We start from the raw sequence: 22,160 nt of genomic DNA, 5'->3' as shown, positions 1-22,160 counted from the left end.
TCAGACTAAGTCAATTGTAAAAGTGTGTATTCTCCAATTTCTTCTCTAACATTTGTCACACGAATATCAGGCTCCGGCTCCGCTCATTAGCAAGAATTATCAGAGTGAACATGACAACAACTTTAGAGACAAGGGTGTTACATGGGTAATCTGGGGATGCCATGAAAGCTTGAGGTTTAGGAGTAATTAGAGCTCGGATTTCGGAATTTGTACAACCCGAAGGCCGTGTCCACATTCGTTGTTAGAATTGGTCTTTTTTAGGACGGAGTAGTATGTAGGTTCTTCAATCCATCGTGTTATTTATCTCAGATAACTTCTAATAAATTGTAAATGACATATGGAGGTCAAGTTGGTCAACTATAAAATTATACGACAAAATTCTAGGCATACATGAAATTTTCTCTAAAACTTGTCATGAACTTGCAGAAAAGCTATTTCTAACAGTGTCACAACAGCAGCCAGTACATGAACATTGTAATCACACCATGACCATATTCATTCACAATGACAATAACTAAAATGGTGATACACCTTTACTGTGGCATTACTCGGTTCAGTTTACATTTATTGGGTAAAATAGTTCAGGAAACAAGTCCCTTGATAGTCATCCTATTTCTGCTCCATGTGCATTCAAGGATTTAGTTTATTTTTCTCACCTCATAATGGTGGCAAATTCTTAACGGTGTGTCCTTAGAAACTGCTCTTTGCTCCGACCACAGTTCCATGTTCAAATGATCAGTTCCCCAATGCAACTTACATATACTAACCTGACTGAGATCGAAGCAATTTACCAGGCTCAGATTCGTACGTTTGTCAACTAGCATCCATTCCCCTGGGAAATTTCAAAATAATTATAAACAACAGAAGTTACGACAATTCGACAAATGATGGTTAAGGCCAATTTTCTACTAAATACTGAAGAGTATTGCATACCATTGGGACGAAGAACTCCCTCAAATGTCAATTCTCCAGAATCTGGAAGTATTTCTCGCTTTATACCGTTGCTTGCTGTAAACACAACAGAAACCTCTGTAGGGTACTGAAGAATGAAACTAGGACGAACCCTCAAACAGGCCAACCTTCAAAGGAAATGCACATTTCCTGGTGTCAGTACAATGTCGTGACCTAAAAACCATTTGTGTTTACCAGATTTCTTCTGGGATCCCATTACAGTCAAGCAGACATGGTTAACAAATAGTAAGACCGCATATTCGCACATGTTATCTCCATGCTTCATGATTCATATGCTAGAGATTTTAAAAAAACAACGGAAAAGGTGCATTATTGTTTCTGGTTACCAGTTTACTATGGATAAATTAAATGATGCTTAGACGCTCACCCTGAAAACCCACCAGAATGATCAGCTCCCTGTTTTGCTCGAATACTGGAGTCGATCTTAACAATCTTTGGGTTTTCCTTACAAATGGATATTTGGCGCTGAAGAACCAAACCACCCCCAATATCTCCTTCCAAACAAATAGATTCCTCTTTTCCTGATTGCTCGCGATACCTCCTATGCATTTTTAGAAATTATGTCAAAACATGAATTTAAGCAATAACACTCATACACCACCAGTCACATATTCTTCTACAGATCAGTGCCATAAGTGCCGCCAACTAGGTTAGAGTGAACACTGAATAAGTAATGAAGTACTCTGCATTTCTCCTACCTAATGACTTTGTACTCTTCTGTGCAGCCAGCAGTATCTTCAGCCGCATTATATTCCTCATACCCATTGATCCTATTTGTGCTGTGTAGCCATTGAGAATCTGCAGAGATCAAGTATAAATTATATATACATTTCCAATCGATGTAATTATTTACATGGATATGATAATTAACTAAAGCTAGAAAAGTTTAACTGACACATATCTTCAAAAGACTTGTATTTTCGACCAGATGCAGTAATAGGATTATCTATCTCTAAACACATCGTATGAGGCATAACCAACAGAAAGTAATATAAATCAATAAGAGCAATACCAGATGGAAGATGTGTCATTGAGATAATACGACCACCGATCTGGGGTACAACTTTAACCAACCAGTCCTCGCCGTTCAAATCAATAGGTATTTCAGAAAGTTCAGCCACTTCCTTCCCTAATGGCTTATCTATGTCTGGAATAGGTCGAACCATCTCTGTATAATGAATGGTAGGAAGATACTAAAGTAAGCCCACAAATAAAATATTTCGGAATAAATAAATGGAAAAACTGGAGATGTAAGAATTCCCTGTTCTAAAACATTTTGAGTACTGTGCAAGTGTGTAGGACTAATACCAAAACGTTTTTTGAGCTCAAGTTCACTTGTTGCCACTAGACTTGACACTTCAGATTCAGTAGGCATTGTTAGATGTAAATCTTCCCCATCAATGCCGTGCGTACTTACCTGTATTTGAAAAACTTATAATTTAATATTCATCTGTGCACATTTGACAAAAACAAGAAGGAACTAATATAATGGACCTACCATAGCACCTCCTCCAAGCAATATATTTATTTTTAAGTTGCGATTTGGTCTCTTCCATGATCCTTCAGTTCGGGCAACTTTAACAGTAACCACTGATGAGTGGAGTTCTGCAACATAGTATGTCAAAAGATAATTCCCTTGAAGGAACTCATATCCATCCCCATCATCTTCAAAGAGGACACCTTCAGCTTTTCCTGTAAAACAGATCTTTTAATTTCCAAACATCGTTTCAACATAAGGCAATCATTGGACAAAGAATATAGCTAACATGCACTGCAGAACGATAGAAGCGCACTTTTCCTCATGGTAGTGACACTAATTTTTGCAACAATATCTACTTATGAAAAATTATATTCAAAATCTACCCATGAAATTGTTGAAAGTCGCATCAGTTATTTTGGCATAACAAAATCTCCCTTGCACATGACAGTTCAATGCATGAGTTAAACTACGCTATTAACTGAGTACATACCATTTTCATCTAATGCAATAATCAATGACAAATTATCATCCAATTTTGCTTCACCAACATGATTGAGAGGAAGGCCTATGGGAAGTACTGCTCCACCTCGTAAATACATCATCGGCAGATCCTGAATAATCAAGTATTGATAAACAAAAAGACTTTTGAAACATGGCTCAATGTATGTCAGCACAACAAATATTCACTAATCAACATACAGGGTGTGAATCTCCAAAATCAAAAGGCAACCAAATTCCCTTTGGCAGCTTCTGTGAAGATTCATGAGCTCCTTTATCAGGACAAGTGCTGCCAAAGTCCCAGAAATTAGAGTTATGGTGAATGTATAGTCCCATAATATGCAAACATATATACTCTATAAAGATATTCCATGATTGAGTGTCTCCTCTCAGAAAATGTAAACTGTGACAAATTAACCATGGTTTTAAATAGGAAGGTGTAAAATCAGCTATCTTATATTCATGTGCACACAAACAAACTAATCTGAAAACCTTATATTCATGTGCACAAAAACAAACTAATCTTAAAACCTTACCTTGCACAAACTAGAAGTGATCCCAAGAGAAATGAGGTCTCAATTTTCCTTAACTCTAAATCTTGTGGATCTACAAAATAAAAAGGATTGTCGTATTAATATAATAATTAATTGGTATCTATACTTTCTATAAAGTTATAGCCCACTAAATCTAAAACTCAACATGTAACTATGCTACATCATCACCCGCTAGAAATAATTGCATATTTAACTCATGCAAGCATACAACATCATCTACAACTTATTTAATTCTACAAATCAACATATAAAGCATATCCAATCATAACCCTTCACATCATTTGCACACTATTTTAACAAATTTATCTATCATTTTTATAATATTTAATGTATAATTATCAATATGTTTCACATTAAGGCGCGGGCGTTATTTGTTTATTTCATGATAAGTACTGATAAACCCCTGATGTTTCATTTTTTTTTCCTTTTTACTCCTAGCTTGATTGAGTATTGTTTAGTAATTTCTGAAGCAAAGCGCGAGGAATCACCTAGTTTGCTAGATTTTAGGCTCCTGAAAATTTGTAAATTTTGTCAACTCAAATTGCACATATATTATCTATGTCTAGTTATAGAACTTATAATTCATCACAAATGATCATCATTTGTTTTCCATAGTAGTGTGACTGTCCATTTTTGTTCTACACATAACCACATAAAAAATAAACATGGGAAAATATGTTGGATTAGCACATGTGACATGTCAACTATGAACTATCCTTACGAAGGGTAGGAGTGCAAATCTCTGGAGAATTACATGGATTTCATCAGTTTTGAAATGTTATAAAAACATAATAGAATTATTACCTGCGAAGTAAACTGGAGCAGCAACAGGAGTTCCGTTCGTATGAGAAAGGTAAAATAGAGTATAAATGTGTGGTAATAGCCGGTACCGTCTTAGTAAAGCAAGGCGACAAACCTCCTCACACTGAAAATTTCACAAAACTCTTACGACAAATCAGCAATCCATAAGGCTTACATAAAACTAACCAAAGGTGAATGTGCTACAATAACTCCACAAAGGAGAAAAGGAATAACAGACTGCATGCAAATTATAGTCATGTATATATATGATGAAATGGATAAAATGCCAAGGATGTATGGCATTACATTGAGTTTACATTTTAAGTCAATGATTACAAATGATAAACAAACAGAAAAATATAGTACAACAAGAAATTCAGTAGCAATTCCATGTTCTCCTGTACAATGGAGCCAGTAACTTTTGGTTGTGGAAATTATTAGTCTTACGGCAAATAAAAAATAATTAAGCAAAATGTGAATTTGCATAATCTTTGAAACGCAACAAGTTCTTTTAGATTTTTCAGGTTTGCACTGTACCTCTTCCCCAAAGGACCACGGCTCATGGTCCAAGCTTCCTTTATCAGAATGGCCACGAGAAAATGGAAACAATGCACCCACTCCCATCCATCTTCCAAAAAGTTTTGGAGTAGCATTCCCAGCAAACCCACCAATATCTGGGCCTGCAAATGGTTGACCACTAAGACCCTGACCGAACAACCACATTATTAGATATTTTGATCATATAAGTTTTCTACTAATAAGTGAGGGAGTCTTACTATTCTGCTCACCAAATCAACAATATTTTTCTCAAAGTAATGCATAAACAATAATAACAGCATCACAGTGAAAAATAACTGTACAAACAAGAAAAAATTGCGCTTAACACAGGCTGAAGTGATGGTCTCTCAACAAAAATAGTGTTCTACCCATAATTCTTACCTAGAATTATGGTCTAAAACTCACAGTAAAATTGAATTTCATAGTTCAAGATATTATATTTGGTCCTAATTTTTTATAGGCATGTACATATGTTTTTGTGCAATAATTTTTGGTTGTCTGCACCATGCAAAGCCGGAAGTGGCAATACCAGCACCAGTCTCATGAACCATAGTTCACAATGCTGACAAGCCAACGATCTTCCTATGTGTAGCATGGAGCCTATGCACCATCAGTTCTTCTATGTTAACACCATTATTCCTCTTAGCTGGCCACCTCTCTCACACGACGAGGACCAGGGATTTGTTCATAGGCCTTGTTTGCATATAGCAAAATCCTGACCCATCCACATGTGAGCTGGGAGTTTAGCTCAAAATCCTGGCCCATACATGTGGATAGGCTGAAATTTAGGCCCATCCAAACAAGACCTTACCAGTAGAGCAGGCTCTATGTTCACACTGCAAGTGAGCTCAGAGACATGTCCCGACCTCTTTTGTGGCTTCAGAATGCACAGACTGTTCCACTATGTTCCTCCCCAATGACCACTCTCCTCAGCTCACTTTGCACAGAGACTGGTCAGTAGGGATAAATTGTTCCTTTTTTACTAGTTTTGGCATTCCAACCATAATGTACATTTACTATTCAATTTTCTTCAAAACTACCTGTTCATCAATAGAAAAATGCTTTTTACAAATTTTGTTGCTTAATCGTTATTGTAAAATATAGCTCTCTTAATATAAAAAATCAGAACTTGTGCATATGTTATCCTTGTTAAACCTTGCATATTGCTGACTATATGTTATGTGGGGAATTCCATTTCGCCGCCGCAGGGATCGGGATGAACACCGTGCCGGACGGGCTACAGTGCCACGCACGGGTGAGGATTAAGCAAGGTTGTTAGAGGTTGTTTAGATAAGATGTTATCCCTTTCTTTTAGCTCAATTAGTTCAGATTGTAAGGCTATTTAGAGCCGGCAGATTATGGTTAATGACAACAAGAAATTTATCCCAACTACTCCTTCCAATCTATCTCTGTTCTCCTCTGTTCTTGCTCTCTGTTCCTGGCGAGTTTATGCGAGTGTGAGTTGGGAGCAATTCACCCTCGCTCCTAACACTATACCATTCGATGCATTAAAGTCTTGCTATGTAGAAAAATATTCACTCTTGCTTGTTATCATTTGTTTCCACAGGTATTTATCTATCCTATGGATTGGCCGTGGCAGGCTTACCGGATTTTGATGCCTCGTTGTTATTTATTTCTGCTGCTATTTATCTATCATTTTGTTAGACTATTTAACATGCCTCGTTGTGATTTAGACTATTTTGATGCCAATATTGAACATGTGTGTGCTAGCAATCAATCATGGAAGCAGAATAGTATACACAACATTCAAAGCCAAAACAAGGTTCAACATACATAATCTTTAGTGTCAGCATCTACAGATAATTTTTTACCCAGTGGCATGGGTGGCGGTCTAGTCTACGGATTGATAGCCACTAAGATATTTGTTCTTGTTTGGCTGTGTGCATTTTATGCAGAGGCCGGGGGTGACTCAGTTTGATTGTATCATCTTGATGTAATTAACTGAGTCTAAATAAAGCTTCCATTATCTAAAAAAACAGATAATTTTCCCTAGTTCTTGACGAAAATGTAAATATATATTTATAAGAAAATGGATGACAACAAATCCTAACGTTGTCCATTTTTTGTGAAAAGGGGGCATTTTGTAAACTTGCATAAATATATCACTTACCAACTGAAGAACCATGGCTATACTCATGTGGAGATGTTCCCAGTTTGATACATTATCACCAGTCCACATAGCAGCATAGCGTTGTTGTCCTATAAAACCAGCTCGAGTAAGAACAAATGGCCGTTTAGTTGGATTGGCCAATTTCATTCCCTCATAAGTAGATTTTGCCATGAGCATTCCATAGACCTGACAGTTATACAACAAAAGGTTAGAAGTCAGACTAGATTTTGTAGGTGAGCTTACCAAGGGTTAAAATGTTACGTTATGGTAGTACGGATGATTCTGGAGACCACCAATATTAGCATCTCCTCTATGGATATTGCTTTCTGGCATTGTTTTGGTGGCAGTCTGGATGTGACAAACACTTCCAATGTAAGAGAAGAGCAAGATGAAACCAGTTGAAATAAAACAAATGATTTATGGCAGATCATGTACATTAAAAACAGCAGGTTCATTCATATCATTCCATAATCCATCAACGCTATTAGAGACGAACTGCCTTACTAAGCCAGACCACCAGGAGCGGGCTCTTTCACAAGTAAAATCAGGGAAAACACAATCACCAGGCCATACTTCTCCTACACAATATGAGTAAAAGAGACCCATCAATTAGTGATATGTTCATCACGGTAATGAAGGAGTTCATTCATTGGAGGAAATATACCAACGAACGGCTGCTTGTCTTCCTTTTGAACCCAAACATCACTTTCTAAACCGCTATCAAACACAAAGTAACCGCTCTCATTCTTGATTCCTGGGTCAAGCATCCATATTGCTTTGCAGCCAACCGAATGGAGATCATCAACCATACATTTCGGATCAGGGAAACGATGCTGTAAAATATCAGATCTCAAATGAATTCAATGGGTAAGTTTCAGGTAAAACAAACATTTTATCAGACAATAGGTAAATATTTTAGATCTAAAAATGAATCTAGATGTAGTACGGAAGAGTAGGGCAAACAGAGCAGCCTGGAGACAACAGTTATAAAGCAATCACAAAAAATAGGGCAAACAGAGCAAGCTGGGGACATCAGTTCAAAAGGCAGTCACCGAAACTTTGAATTTAACTTGCAGCCAACAGGATTCCAGCAATAGTAGAGGAATAGTCAACTTATATAGATTTAGGCCCAGTTTAGATCCCACCCCCAAACTTTACACCCTGTCACATCAAACGTTTGAACACCTGTATGAAGTATAAAAAATAGTCTAAAAAATGACTAATTGCACAGATTGCGACTAATTTGCAAGACGAATCTTTTAAGCTTAATTGCTTCATGATTTGACAATGTGGTGCTACAGTAAACCTGTGCTAATGACGGATTAATTAGGCCTAATAAATTCATCTCGCGGTTTACTGATGGATTCTGTAATTAGTTTTTTATTAGTGCCCAAACACCCCATGCGACACCCTATATAATATCCGATGTGACACGCCAAAACTTTACTCCCCTAGATCTAAACGTAGGCTGTGAACTGTGGTGCTTTTGCAGCAGTATACTACTACTTCACATGTACAAGCAGAAACATCATGTAGAATTCAGCAATAACACTTCACTGCAGTTTTTGCATCAAACAAGATGAAACATAATCAACTGACAAAGGGCAGAAATGTTCTTACGCTAAACGTAAAGCACCTAAAACCATCCATGTAATCAATATCCATCCATACAACATCACAAGGAATGCCTCTTTCTCTAAATGTTTTAACAACCTGCAACAGAAAAAAAAACATATCAGTGTTAAAACATCATCGCTGGGCCCTTTTCAAAATAAATGTGCTTGACCCCTCTAGCATCTTTCCCAACTCAACTCTGGAGTATAGCCTCAATGAAGCCCAAATTATTGATCAAATAACATTTTAAATTTTAAAACAAATCTAGTAAAAGTTTTCCTGAGTTATCTGAAAACTTCAACAAGATTAGTGAACATCAAATGTCTTATTGAGAGTGAGCTGAATTCTAGTAATATCCCTAATTATCGATTTAGGAGAAATTTTACAGTCCTTGAGAGGTACTAAATTTTTTTATGCAAATTTGGTACCTCCTAGTACCAGACTTACCAAGAGATACCAAATTTTATACTAGAAAATATGGTATCTACTGGTACCGTCCTTAAGGACTACAAAATTACTCATTAAGTAGAGTTTAGATATGCTAACACATAATAGAATAAGGTATCTACAGTGCTCAAATTCATGGACACACAATGACACCATTCTGCAGGTTGATGTTCAGGGACATATATTACAATTGAATTTGTAAACATCCAATGGGAAAGAAAATACCTGCAGTACTTTCTCAGAAGAGTCATAGCTATAACGACATTGATGGTATCCGAGTGACCATTTTGGTGGCATGGACACAGTTCCTACAAAATAGAATTTCCTTTCAGGTTATCTGTAGGTGGAACCAAGTAAAATAAAATCCAAATTTCAACTGTGTACACAGACAGTACCAATTAAATAGAGAACAAAATAAAATATGTTTGGTCTTTTTCCAATAATGTGCAGGGCATCCAGTAACAGGAACCTTCAGTCGTTCTAGTGCTATGTAGAGAACACTAGTTATATCACTCATTCAATGTCTTGAAATGCACAACTAATACTATCAGATATATTGAGTAACAACTAAATATAATTCAACAATGCTATGAGATTAGCTAAATTACTCACGTTAAATGGAAGTACATTCGTAACATACTAACACAAAAAAAATTCCATACAAGTCCGCATTTATAACTACGAAATTTTATGTCTGCAAAACATTTGTCACATAATAAATCCCAAGTGTTTAAACTTTTAAATGAAAAGAGAATGATCAGGACATATACCAATTGCATGAGACAAGGATGTGGTAACTTCAGAGGGTGTATTAAAAGGTCCAAACAGTATGACAGGGTAAGTGCATGAAGCAGAAAATTTCATAGTAGATTCTTGCCGTAAGTCAATCTGTCATGTTAGTATATGCTCATTAGTGAGATAGCTGAAAAGTGAATTATGGACAAAGTAAGCTATAGAAATGCAGCACGTATACCTCACAGCGGCAAGTAGTGTCAGCAAGGACTCCCAATGCCTTCCCATCAGGAAGAACAGCCAGTACCCAAGGGTGTGACTGATATAGTGATGTGGTTCCTGGACCATAATCCCATGCATCCGTGTTCCAAGTAATAACCTAACCAATGTTTCATAGATCAAATTTATGGAAACAGAAGGTTAATGACTAATTTCTCAAAAATATGACATACCAGCTTTCCAGTTCTCTCAAGTGGCCCACTTGATTCTCCAGTACCATAGAAAGATGTCCCAGAAGGAAGCTATTTATTTAAAGTAAGACTAGTAAGCCCATATGTATCAAGTTCTGAAGGAAACAGTATCAGAGATATATGGACATCTCTCTCAAAAAAAAAACAGAGACATGTACACATCATGACTAAACACAATAAATGGACCATCGATTTTGGACTACATCGCACGGTAAAAAATTAACCACTAACCGTTAACCATCAATTTAGGACTTCATACATAGTTATGCCTGTCAGGTATGCCAAAGAAGCATGCAAATTTTATACGGGATTGATTAAGGCATTGAGCCAGAATCTGTTCGGAGTACACAATGCATCCTTGGAACTTTACGCAAAAAAGTAGCATATGCGCATGTACCATGATTTAAATGAATCGCATTTGTACTAATTACTTACATGCCAGTAGAACATTAGAATATTAGTAGAATAACAATTAGCAGCTTAACATTGATCTTACAGCATATAAAATGGTGAATGTAATAAAAGCGCAACCGCTCTCTGTTTTGGGAGTTTTTTTCCCCACAGGGAAAGGACTTTTTAGCTCTTTATTCTTTACCTATTGTCCTACTCCGAGGTTCCAAGATATAGAACTACTATTCATCATCTCAGATCAAGAAAGCATATGAGTGATGTTTGACTTGATGGATTATTACAAAACTATGTTCCCAGGAATGCGAGGCAAACATAACAGTCGCATTAGCACTTAATGTATGATCGATGCAACAAAACATTTGTGGAAATTGAACATGTTTATCCCTAAGAATAATGTAAGGCATCTGAATACAAAACAGAGAAAAATTAATATATCAACATCTGATGAGCATGTGTATTACTCAGAAAATCTCTCAAGGAAAATAAGCTGACATTGCACACAAAGTTACAACTTCTACCAACTACCGTTTTGCATATGCAAGTAATTGTGAAGCTACATGAAAGCATCTTCCCCAACCTAGACAAAAATGAATTTTATGCACTTTGGGGCATTTGCACTATTAGGATTTTAAGAAAGAGTATTGATTTTTGACAAAGAGAGTTTTATTGATCTTAGACAATTACATCAAGAGAATACAATCACTCTAAGACCACCCTCGGCCTTTGCATAGCTAGGATGCACACAGGCTATCATTATTATAAAAGAAAAGAAAAAAGAGCGACGCAACTACTATAGTCGTGCCGCGGCGAACTACAACCACAAGAAAGAGTATTGGTCAAGTTTGCGTTTTTTTATAATGTGTATACATAAACTATTCAGTACACATGATCATTTATGCATATGTGTTGTATATTCATGAACTGTTTACTGTATTCACAAGAGTAAATGAAGCTAGCTGAACTGTGATGCATCTATATTTTCTAGGAAATATACAAATACAAATTCGAATATACATCAAGCGTATTATAGCAGCATAGTAGATAACAAATACTCCCTCTATTAAATCACTTTGACTTTTTTCCTAGTCAAGTTTGACCAACTTTATAGAAAAATATAGCGATATTTTCAACCTAAAATAAACATATTATAAAAATATATTAGATATAGATTTTAATAAAACTAATTTGATATTGTAGATGCTGCTAAATTTTTCTATAAACTTAGTCCAATTTAGAAAAGTTTAACTTAAAAAAAGTCAAAACGACTTATAAAATGAAACGGAGGGAGTTGCTTAGATAGTTAGATGAATTCCAGCAGTGTAATCATTGATCATAACTCCAATATTAAAAATAAGGCAAAATTTGCTATAGGACACTCAAAAAATGTGTAATTAACCATGGGACACCACAAAAATGTGAATTGGCTGTAAGACATTGCAAAAGAGTGGTAATTTGCTACAAGACACCGAATGTATTATTTTATTATTTCCGAACAACATGGAGAGAGAAACAATCCAAAAAGACCAAATTGCCCTATGTGGGCCAAGTATGTCAGCCTCTCCTCTATTTTCATGTCCTCTTCCTCCCAATGAGACCCATCGCACACAGTGCGGCGCCGACGCCGTCCTTCTCCGCCGCACCGGCGGGCTCATACGTGAACGAGGCCTGGTCGTCGATGGCCCTGATGACGCCGACCGCGCACAGCAGCAGCAGCGCAATGTCGTAGCAGGCGCACGCCTTGCCGTCACGCAGCGCTGCTCCAGCTCCTGCCGCGCCGCGCTCTCTGCCCGCGCCGTCGCCGCTCTCGCCGCCGTCACCGCGGACACCCGCGTCGTGCCCGCTCTGCCGTGCCGCACCCGCGCCCTCGCCGCCCTCACCGCCGCCGCGCCAGCCCGATGTCGACTGTCGAGGACTAGAACGTGGAGCCGCAGGAGGAGGCGGCGCCACCGCGGCGGTGTCCGATGAGGCCGCGACCAGCGGCTTGGCTGGTTCAAGAGCACGCAGCGCAGCGGCGCCGCAGCAACCGACGAGGATGAGGATGCCAACACGAGGTGGCATTCACTGGTCTCCGTCCCCTCTCAGCCTCTCCGCCTGGCCCAGGAAAAGATTTGGGGAAGCAAGCGAGCAGTGCGTGCATGCGTGAGGAGAGCGGCCAGGCTCAGCAGGGCTTCTCGCCGTGGCTGCCGGAGCCGACACCCGAGGCGGCTACTACTGCTGCGAGGTCTGTTGCTCCGGGCGGAATCTAATGCGCCTGCGCCGCCGCCGTGCCAGACGGCGGCTTCTTGATGGCGTGCGACTCCACAAGAAAAACGACGCGGGGCCATTTCGGTACTCTCAACTCTTTTTCTCCCTTCATTTCCATCGGAAATAATTAAATAATATCGCTGGTGTCTAGTAGCTAATTACCACTCTTTTGTGGTGTGCTATAGCCAATTCACGCTTTTGAGGTGTTATACGGCTAATTACACGTTTTTTAAGTGTCACGTAGCAAATTTTGCCTAAAAATAAACATGTGTACATGCTAGCTTACATGTCTTAGTTATACTAACCAGTTTTGGTCCTGAATTTATGTTCATTTTAAACCTGATCACACCGAAGTTACTCTCACCTAGCATCAGGATTCTTTTTTTCTCGTCTCCCTTCAAAATATTAGGGGTGCTAGAGTAACCAGTATCTAGATATGTACCGCAAAATCTCTTGCTAAAAGAGTTTCAAATTATAAACAAATTTTAACTGAAATTCAACCAGTTTGAACATAACTCAACCAAATTTAAATAAAGTTGAATACAAACAAAACTTTCCAAGATGGGGAGGTCACACCAATAAAGTAATTCATGCCTAGCATTATGCATCAAGCCAATAAGAAAAATAATTTTAAAAAACTAAAAGTTCAATAGAAAATTTTTAAATTAAAATTACAGTTCTTTTGTACTATGCAAGTTTAGTTATGCGATGTGTAAATTGATCATTTTTTTTCTATAAACAAGAAAAAATTTATAAATAGCAAAACTATTCTTATACTCCCTCCTCCGTTTCATCAGATTATAAGACGCAAACTGTTTCAAATCTGACTAAGATTATAGATAAATATAGTAATAGTTATAAGTATAATACTAAATTAGTTTCATCAAATCAATAATTGAATAAATTTTCATAATAAATTTGTCTTGGGTTGAAAATGTTACTACTTTTTTCTACAAACTTGGTCAAACTTAAAACAGTTTGACTTTGAACAAAATCAAAACGTCTTATGACATGAAACTGAAAGAGTGCTTGCTTAGATGTGTTATCACCGGTTTATTTTCACTTGAATTTGTGTTCATCCTAATCCTGATCACAGGTTCAATAGGTCACAGGCTCAATGCTGCTCCCGCGAGCATCAGAAAACACAAAATCCTGACGCTCAGAACCCCGGCACGAACAACTGAACCGCGCGTGAGCCTCGGCCTCGCCGCAAATTAAACCCGCCCTAATTAATTTGCCATACGGCCATACCTCAACCACGACGCGCTGGACATCTCCCACCACCTCGCACACCGGCACGATCGCCGGGCGGTCCCCTCCGGCGCGCGGCTCCTCTCGCCGCCGCGGCACGGCGAACGAGAGGCTGGGCCCCGCCGCCGCCCGCGCGGCCTCCGACGCGTCGAACCGGAACACCCCCTCCTCCAGTATCCGCACCCACACCATCGCTTCCTTCCCCGACGCCGCCATCCTCGTCGTCGCGCCGCCTGCGTGTCGCCGCCGTCTCCCGGAAGCGGAAGTGGCGCCATCGGTCGCTGCTTGCTGTCGTATACAAAATATAGGAGCTGAGTCGGTTGCGTGCGCGGTGGGCTGCTTGCGTGGAATCGGATTGTTTAATGGCAAGAGGGGTGGGAGTGGAGCAGCAGGTAGAGACCACGGTGACGACATCCATGGCGGACGGCGGAATGCGAGTGCGCGCGTGCGTGGGTTTTCCTATGGTTTGCGGGGAAACTACAGGCCTGTGGGAGTTTGGGGATGAAAAGGTGAAATCAGAGCTATTTTTAAATCAGAATCGCTAACCTAGTTAATGGCTTTTCTAGAGCTCTAATTACTAAATTTTACTCTAGGAGTTAGATCTGGAGTAGAGTTGTGGAGCTGCATAAACCCAGTTTCACCTTTCTAGTTCATTTTGTGAGAAAGCTCCACCTAATTACACTCCCATTTTAAATAGAGCTAAAACTGTTTGGCTGAGCTCCAGCTCCAAGAGAGGTGAAGCTGGAGCTGTGCCAAACAGACCCTAAGATTTTCGTCAGCCACATGACTTTGTGATTCGTGCTCTAAATCCTCCTGCTCGAACGACATCCTCTTCTCCTATACTCCCTCTGTCCCATAAAAAACCAACATAGTATCGGATGTAACACATTCTAATACTATAAATCTGGACATACATATGTCCAGATTCATCGTATTAGAATATGTCACATCCGGTCCTAGATTCGTTTTTTTATGGGACGGAGAGATACTCCACAACACGCATACACACGTGTGCACAACCAGATCCTAACACATGCTAGGATTGATATTGAAGGTACTAGGCCTAAGTACACAGGAAACATGCACTACCACTGAATATGTACCTGCGTGTATTCTATTACCTAGCTAGGACCAACCGAAATTGATCCCGAGGAAACATGGAAAAGACCCCTAGCGAGATACGCGAGTTGCGATCCTAGGAATCGAACTAGCGTGGGCTGCTCGCTCACCTAGCGAGGCTAGACACCCAAACAAAGCTCGGTTTTCTCCTCTTCTCCGATACTAATGACACCCAAAACTCCAACAAACCTATGGATTAGGACCTCTTCCCTTATCCTCCTCCTCTCTTTGCTTATCCTCTCCCTTTTCTCTCTTTGCCTTATCCTCTCAAGCAAGCGAGCAGGCGAGTGCGCGAGGGAGCTAGCGAGGTGTGGTGGCAAAGGGAGGCGCGGTGGGCGACGGCCTATGGCCCGCCCGCCGGCTGGCATGGAGGGCCGCGCGGTAGGTGGCGGCCTGCGCGGTGGCGGCCGGTGGCCTGCGTCTCTGCTAGATCTGAGATTTTTTTTTTTAGAATTTGTGATTCATCTGTGATGTATTTGATTTTTGTACAATTCGAATATGTGATGTATTTGTTATGAATTTTTAGAACTTGTGATGTAATTTTGTTTAGAATTTGTGATGTATTTGAACATGATCGATTTGAGGATTTGAAGATGATCCTTTTTTTATGTGATTTGTGAGGATCGATTAGGATTTCACGATTTGGGGATGGAGCAAAATCAATATTCAATGTTAAAAACAATGGAAAAAAGAAAAAAAACTAGCAACCGGACTTGGTCTAGCTCCATTTTTAGTCCCGGTTGGTAACACTAATCGGGTAAATTTTTAATCCGGTTATTTCACCCTGAACTAAAAATGTCCATCCCCAAATTTCCGCAAAACTTGCCGAACGAACCGAACTATTCATCCTAAGCACTGGAAGTCTAAGTCTGGGAACATCGAAGTAAAGCCTCAAATATGGCGAGCAGAGAACATATTCGGTGTGTTGTTTGGTGCAGTGACATGCACGTAGACCAAAATTACCATGTATGAAAGCATAAACTTGTGGTGTGTGATGTGAGAAGGAAACTGTTCGACCGGACGAGACGCCAGCATGGCGATCGGTTTGCTAAATGACAGCATAGCCTCAGGTTTGTATCCCTTCTAATTACTACTAGTTTGGTTTGTTTCAAGGATTAGATCAATGTACGCAAGCCGGCGTCCTATACAACGATGGGGTATTTCATATTGCCATCAATCAAGAATCAAGTTATCTCCTCTGTTTCCCATGTTCAATAATCTCCAATTCTCCACCAACACGACTTTCCCATCGAGCACATCTATGCAGTAAGTAGTCTTAGTCTGCCGCCAAGCCACAACAAGGTGCATAGTATCATACATACATATATACATTTATACATCTTACAATGAAGGTGTTGTGTCGGTATAATGTCGTTCTTCTTCTTCATTTTTGTTGTGTGTGTGGGTGGGTAGGGGGTGGGGGAATGGATAATGTGTACCTGAGTGCCACTTCTCTGACTCACTATTTGTGTTCGGCACCACATGTTCCCAACTCCTCTCCCTCGTATTCCACGCGCACGCTTTTCAAACTGCTAAACGGTGTATTTTTTGCAAAAAGTTTATATATGAAAGTTATTTAAAAAAATATATTGATCCATTTTTTTAAAAAAATAGCTAATACTTAATTAATCACGTGCTAATAGACTGTTTCGTTTTTCGTGCCCCGGAGATTGGTTCCCATCTCCTTGAGGCTTCAGCTATTTCTGGTTTTTTGAACTGAAACTATTGGATTGATTTGAATTGGAAATTTCAAGTCTGGGTGTTGTGATGTGCAAGAATACGCAGGATAGGGGGGCAAATTGACTCAGCTCTAACGTGCAAAAGGCAAGTCATGTGTTGCATCACTTTTAACCCACTTCTCTTGTCGAGAATGCATCTCTTTGACGAGAAATATAAACATCGCCAACGTCTCTAGCTTCACCATTTTCAGTTCTAGTTCTACAAATACACTCACCGTTTTCTTACCATTCCAGTTCTACAAATCATAGTTATAGTATATGTCACCACTAACATGTAAGATTGATATAGGTGTACGAGTGGGACCAAATGTGGTCACACCACTTAAAAGAGTACTCCTTCCATCTTAACTATAGGTTAACTTATTTTAAGACAAAGGGGTACCTGTTTAGATTCAGGTGTAGCCCTTGCATGCACGGATACACTGGATGGGACCAGGGATCACCAAACTATTTTGGGTGGGATTACTGCCACCTCACAGTTTAGCGGCTACCGCGGTAACCGCGAGGTTAACTTGAAAACAGTGCGGTTACCGCGATGTATACCGTGGTTTCAAAAACTGACAAGGTTACCACATGGTTTTATAAACTTGGATGGGGCTTTAGAGTTTTTTTTAAAGATGCTAATATGTACGAATCCTGAAACATATAATAAATTATGCGCACATCGATCCATCCATCCTCAATCGTTCATTGCTTGCTAGTCCAGATAGTAACAGAGTGAAAGGTGATTTTAATCATGGTATGGAACCACTAAAAAATTGCATATAGTTCCAGAAGGCAAACACACTAGTGGAGAAACCGTTTGGAGTCCTGGTTCGTAACCCCCATTTAGTCCCGGTTTTCGCTACCTTTAGTCCCGGGTGAAATAACCGGAACTAAAGATCGATCTTAAAGATGGCTCAGCCACATGGCCGGCTGAGCCATCTTTAGTTCCGGTTGGTGTTACCAACTGGGATTAAAGATTGAGCTGACCTTTTTTTATTTGCATGGCCCTGTTGCTGCATGGTTTATATATTTATATATATATATAGATATATTATATTTATATATGTTTCAATACTTATACATGCATAATATATTAGAAACTATTAAGCGCGGCGCCTTGGGCGGCCGATGGGCTATGCCACGTCGGACAGCTACAGTGCGAGGGTAGAAATTTTTCGAAAAAGCCCTTTCATTTTCTGTAATCAGATATAGGCCCCTCATGTGCTGTCTTTGGAGAGAAAAAATCGCGATAGGGACTTCGTTGTGATATGTGGAAGGTGAGGGGCTTTTACAGCGCGGCGCCCTGGGCGGCCGATGGGCTATGCCACGTCGGACAGCTACAGTGCGAGGGTAGAAATTTTTCAAAAAAGCCCTTTTATTTTCTATAATCAGATATAGGCCTCTCATGTGCTGTCTTTGGAGAGAAAAAATCGCGATAGGGACTTCGTTGTGATATGTGGAAGGTGAGGGGCTTTTACGCAAAAATACATCCACTAACTCTTTACCCCTCGAACCCTAGCCGCCGCCAGCTGCTCCCTCTCCCTCTCCCGCTCCCTCTCTCGCGCCGCCGCCGCCGCCGCCTCTGCCTCCCCCGTCGCCTCGCGCCGCCACCACCCCCTCGCGCCGCCACTACCACTCCCGCTGCTGTTGCCGGCCCCTCAAACCCTAGCGCCTCCTCCTCCGCCACTACCGGCGCCGTTTCTGAGCGCCTCCCCTCACGCCGCCGTCTCCGCCTCCACCTCCGCCGCCGCCGCCTCCACCCCCACCGCCGCCGCGTCCACCTCCACCGCCGCCACCTCCGCCTCCCCCTTGTGCCGTCGCCGTCGCCGTCGTCGAGAGCAGCCTTGTCCGCCTCCGCCACCACCGTCAACGTCGCCTCTGTGCGATCTCTGTCGGTTGGAGCTCAAGCTGAGTTTCTTCACCGCGCGCGCGGCTGCCATCTACACCAGATCGGTGGCGGATCGGGCAAACGGGTTCCATTACAGCAGGGGGATCTACTGGCGGCGCAAACAAGCTCCAGATACGGCAGCGGCTGCGTCTTCAAGGCGACGGTGTAAATGATGATTTTTTTGCCGCGCCAATGTTTCGTCTTCCTTGCTTGGCTCGTCTTCCCTGCTCATCCCCTTTTATGTTTCCTGTTCAGGCCTTGAAGCTCCTCCTGCCCCTCGTCTTCCTGCTCGGTCTCCATCGCCCCGGTACGTTTGCCTACTCGCCTCACCTCTCCCCTCTCACCTCGGATCTGTAAACTCATCTCCTGCTTGCCTTCTTAACTGTCAGCAGGGCATGGATCGGAGGAGCACGATGCGGTTGTCATTAGCACTGTATGATTTAATCAACACATTTCTTTTTCCTCCTGATGAATTTCATTCTTGCTGCATTTCAAAATTACTTCCTTTTTTCTCTTTCAGTGCTCTGATGTATGTGTCCTTTTAATTAGGCATTGGGGTTTAGCTAGCACAAGCATCTGGATGGGAGGATGAAGCACAAGCTACTGAAGGTAATGCTGCTAGCTGCTTCTGCCCATTGCTTGATTCATACTTATAATTCTTAGTCATCGATAATTTTCCAATTTGACATTCTGTTCTGCCAATTGGAAGATTTGTGTCGCTCTGGACTCTGGAGTAAGAATGACCTTCTCAATATAAAATTCTAAATTTTTAGGAGGGTTTTACGGGTAGCTTTCTATAAGAAAAAACAAGATGGCATCAGTCACCTTTAACATTTTTAGTTTTAGGAAGTTCATGCATTCTGTGTGTGTGCGAGCGCACTTGCTGCCGCTTTACTGCCTTCTGCCTTGTTAAGCAGGGGTCCTCACTCTACACTGTAAGCCAGGGCATTGTTGCTATTCTGGTATTGCCACCCCAAAAATCTTCTTAATTTGGCAATGTCACTGATAGATGGATTTAGATTGTTGCTGGTGTGAGCAACATTTCAGGTGAACTGCATATCTTTCCATTGTATTGCTCAAAACTGCTCCTGTTTCTGTTCCGTTTATTTTTTCAGGCCTTACATTGTTGCTTTGCTTTCATCCTAGCTTAGACCCGATTTTCAACTAACATGTTTTTTTGGACAAAAAGGTACTAATTTACCCTTGTGCTACTCTATGTATAAATGTATATATCTTTCCAATAAGCAGTGCCTGACTGTTGCACCTCCACCGACTTCTTCCACCGTGGAGCCGGGCCACCGAGGCGCTGCCGACGGGTATCAAATCCAGCAACATAACGGTCAAAGAAGAAAGGACAGAGGTGGCCAGCAACGGCGGCGACAACGTCCACAAAGGCAGTGGTGAGCATGAAAACTTACTGCTATTGCTGCTGGTGTGTTGTTTTCTCTTTATACTTACTGCTATTGCTGCTGTTGGTGTGTTCTTGCTAGGAGGGAGTGGAAGAGGAGATGGGGATGAAGACCCGCTGGACTTCATCATCGACGTGGACTTAGTGAAGTAATAAAGTTAGCAAGCACGCTTATTTACGATATTCTGGTGACATCAGGAAAGCTATCAATCAAGTACCTTAAATTCTTGTGAACAAGGTGCCGTGTACAATATCAGCTCTGATAGGTATCCTCCTTGCTCTATCTCTGCTTTATTTTTTCGTTCTAATTTTGTTGTTGGGTTACAGATATTGCTACTTCTACTCGCACCTTCACGACTGCTAGATTGCATACTTTATTTCTTCTGTGTTTATGTATTAAAAAACTTTATAATCAGTACATGAAGATTCATTTCATCAATTAGTTCCAAAGTTCACATTTCTATGGGATCGAATATCTTCGGTTTGACACATGGAAAACACTCTGATTGTGATATTAAATATTGTTTTTATGGACCAAATAAATATTATGGGAAAACTATTCCCAGTTTTTCATTTCCTGTTAACTATTGCATTTCTTAAATTAAAACCTGATTGTTTATGAAATGTTGCAGATACAAGGAGATACTGAATACACTTGATCTTAGAAAGGACTTCTTTTTCAGTTACTCATACCATATCATGACAAGTCTTCAAAAAACTTGAGTGATCCACAGGAAGGCTGGAGCGTATATGAGTCAACTTTTGTGTGGAATGAATGTGTTACACAAGGGATACACAATTTTCTTGGAAGTACTTTGTGGACCGTTGCGTTGGTCTATGGATTTTTTAAGCAGGTATTTCTCATTGGAATTAGTTTTGTGAAAGTTTATTATATCCATCTATAAATATTTTTAATAGGAACAACTGAATTATTCCAAAAGAGGATTTATTTTAAAGAAAGTAATCAAGACTGGATTTTTGAAAAGCTCCCGGCCTACCAATGTCTGGTATGAATCTTCTAAACAACTGTTCGCTAATGCGAAGCAAATTAATTCAGTTGTCCTTTTTTATTCATTCATTCCCCTAACAGAAGTTGCTGAATGCTGCTCACGTTGTTCATATAATTTAATCTTGATCCAACCTTCTTCTCACTAATTATATATAATTACCTAATATTATCTGTTTGCTACATACACTTTTTTGTCTTGATTATTAAAAATGCGGATATCGTGTCATTAGGATAGAATTTCAATATCTGCGAAGGACATCATGTTCACACTCATTGCTAGACGCTCTAGGCATTTTGCTGGAACCAGGTTTGTACATGTGCTCATTAAGCAATTGTTTTCCTTACTATTGTAGTGGGATTTGGGGTGAAAAAGTTTATCTGCTGCTGAATAGATATTTAAAGATGGGGGTGAATGAGAAAGGCTGAGTAGCAAATGATGCTGAGACTGAGCAAATTGTGTATGGAGCTAGACCTTGGCCTACAGAAGCAAGTTCTGTTGTGCAAAACAGAGGTTCAATCCCTCTATTTTGGTCAGAGGAGACATCAAAGATGAACAATTAACCTGATATTATACGTAAGCTCTTAAACCTATCTATGATGCATATTATGCCGTACAGTACTAACTTCTGCAAATAAATTATCATTTGGTCAGTGGATCAGAAGGGCGAGAATTAAGAAGCTACTAGGCTCCATTTTGAGAATCCTAGGAGAAGATATGGAGATCCTATCATTTTTTTTAGACTTGATTAAGGTTAGTTTGACCTTGTTATTCCAGAGTAGCAGCATCTTGTGTAACATTTATATACCTGGACATGAATGATATTTTGGAATGCCTTCTCACATTTATTT

General features: G+C 40.2%; 1 protein-coding gene across 2 annotated transcripts; it reads right to left on the bottom strand.

The window, feature by feature from the left end:
- Positions 1-466: 466 nt before the first annotated feature.
- Positions 467-14,652, bottom strand: LOC4343045 (uncharacterized). 2 transcript variants are annotated; one of them, XM_015789605.3, is made up of 22 exons: positions 14,164-14,652; positions 10,240-10,308; positions 10,029-10,166; positions 9,826-9,943; positions 9,281-9,363; positions 8,615-8,707; positions 7,659-7,827; positions 7,430-7,572; positions 7,256-7,342; positions 6,995-7,180; positions 4,843-5,010; positions 4,309-4,429; positions 3,487-3,556; positions 3,152-3,239; positions 2,943-3,063; positions 2,471-2,664; positions 2,281-2,389; positions 1,985-2,140; positions 1,671-1,770; positions 1,340-1,513; positions 934-1,079; positions 467-832 (listed from the first exon to the last, which is right to left on the bottom strand). In XM_015789605.3, the coding sequence occupies exons 1-22, from the start codon at positions 14,575-14,577 to the stop codon at positions 639-641; spliced, it is 3,141 nt and encodes a 1,046-aa protein (XP_015645091.2). In that variant the 5' UTR covers positions 14,578-14,652; the 3' UTR covers positions 467-638. The 2 variants fall into 2 exon arrangements, with proteins under 2 accessions (XP_015645091.2, XP_015645092.2); XM_015789606.3 differs by having other exon boundaries at positions 1,340-1,510.
- Between the last annotated feature and the right edge of the window lie 7,508 nt (positions 14,653-22,160).

This window comes from Oryza sativa, chromosome 7 (assembly GCF_034140825.1).
Source record: "Oryza sativa Japonica Group chromosome 7, ASM3414082v1".
In the NCBI taxonomy this organism is placed as follows: Eukaryota; Viridiplantae; Streptophyta; class Magnoliopsida; order Poales; family Poaceae; genus Oryza; species Oryza sativa.
This window is presented reverse-complemented; position numbering and strand designations above follow the sequence as displayed.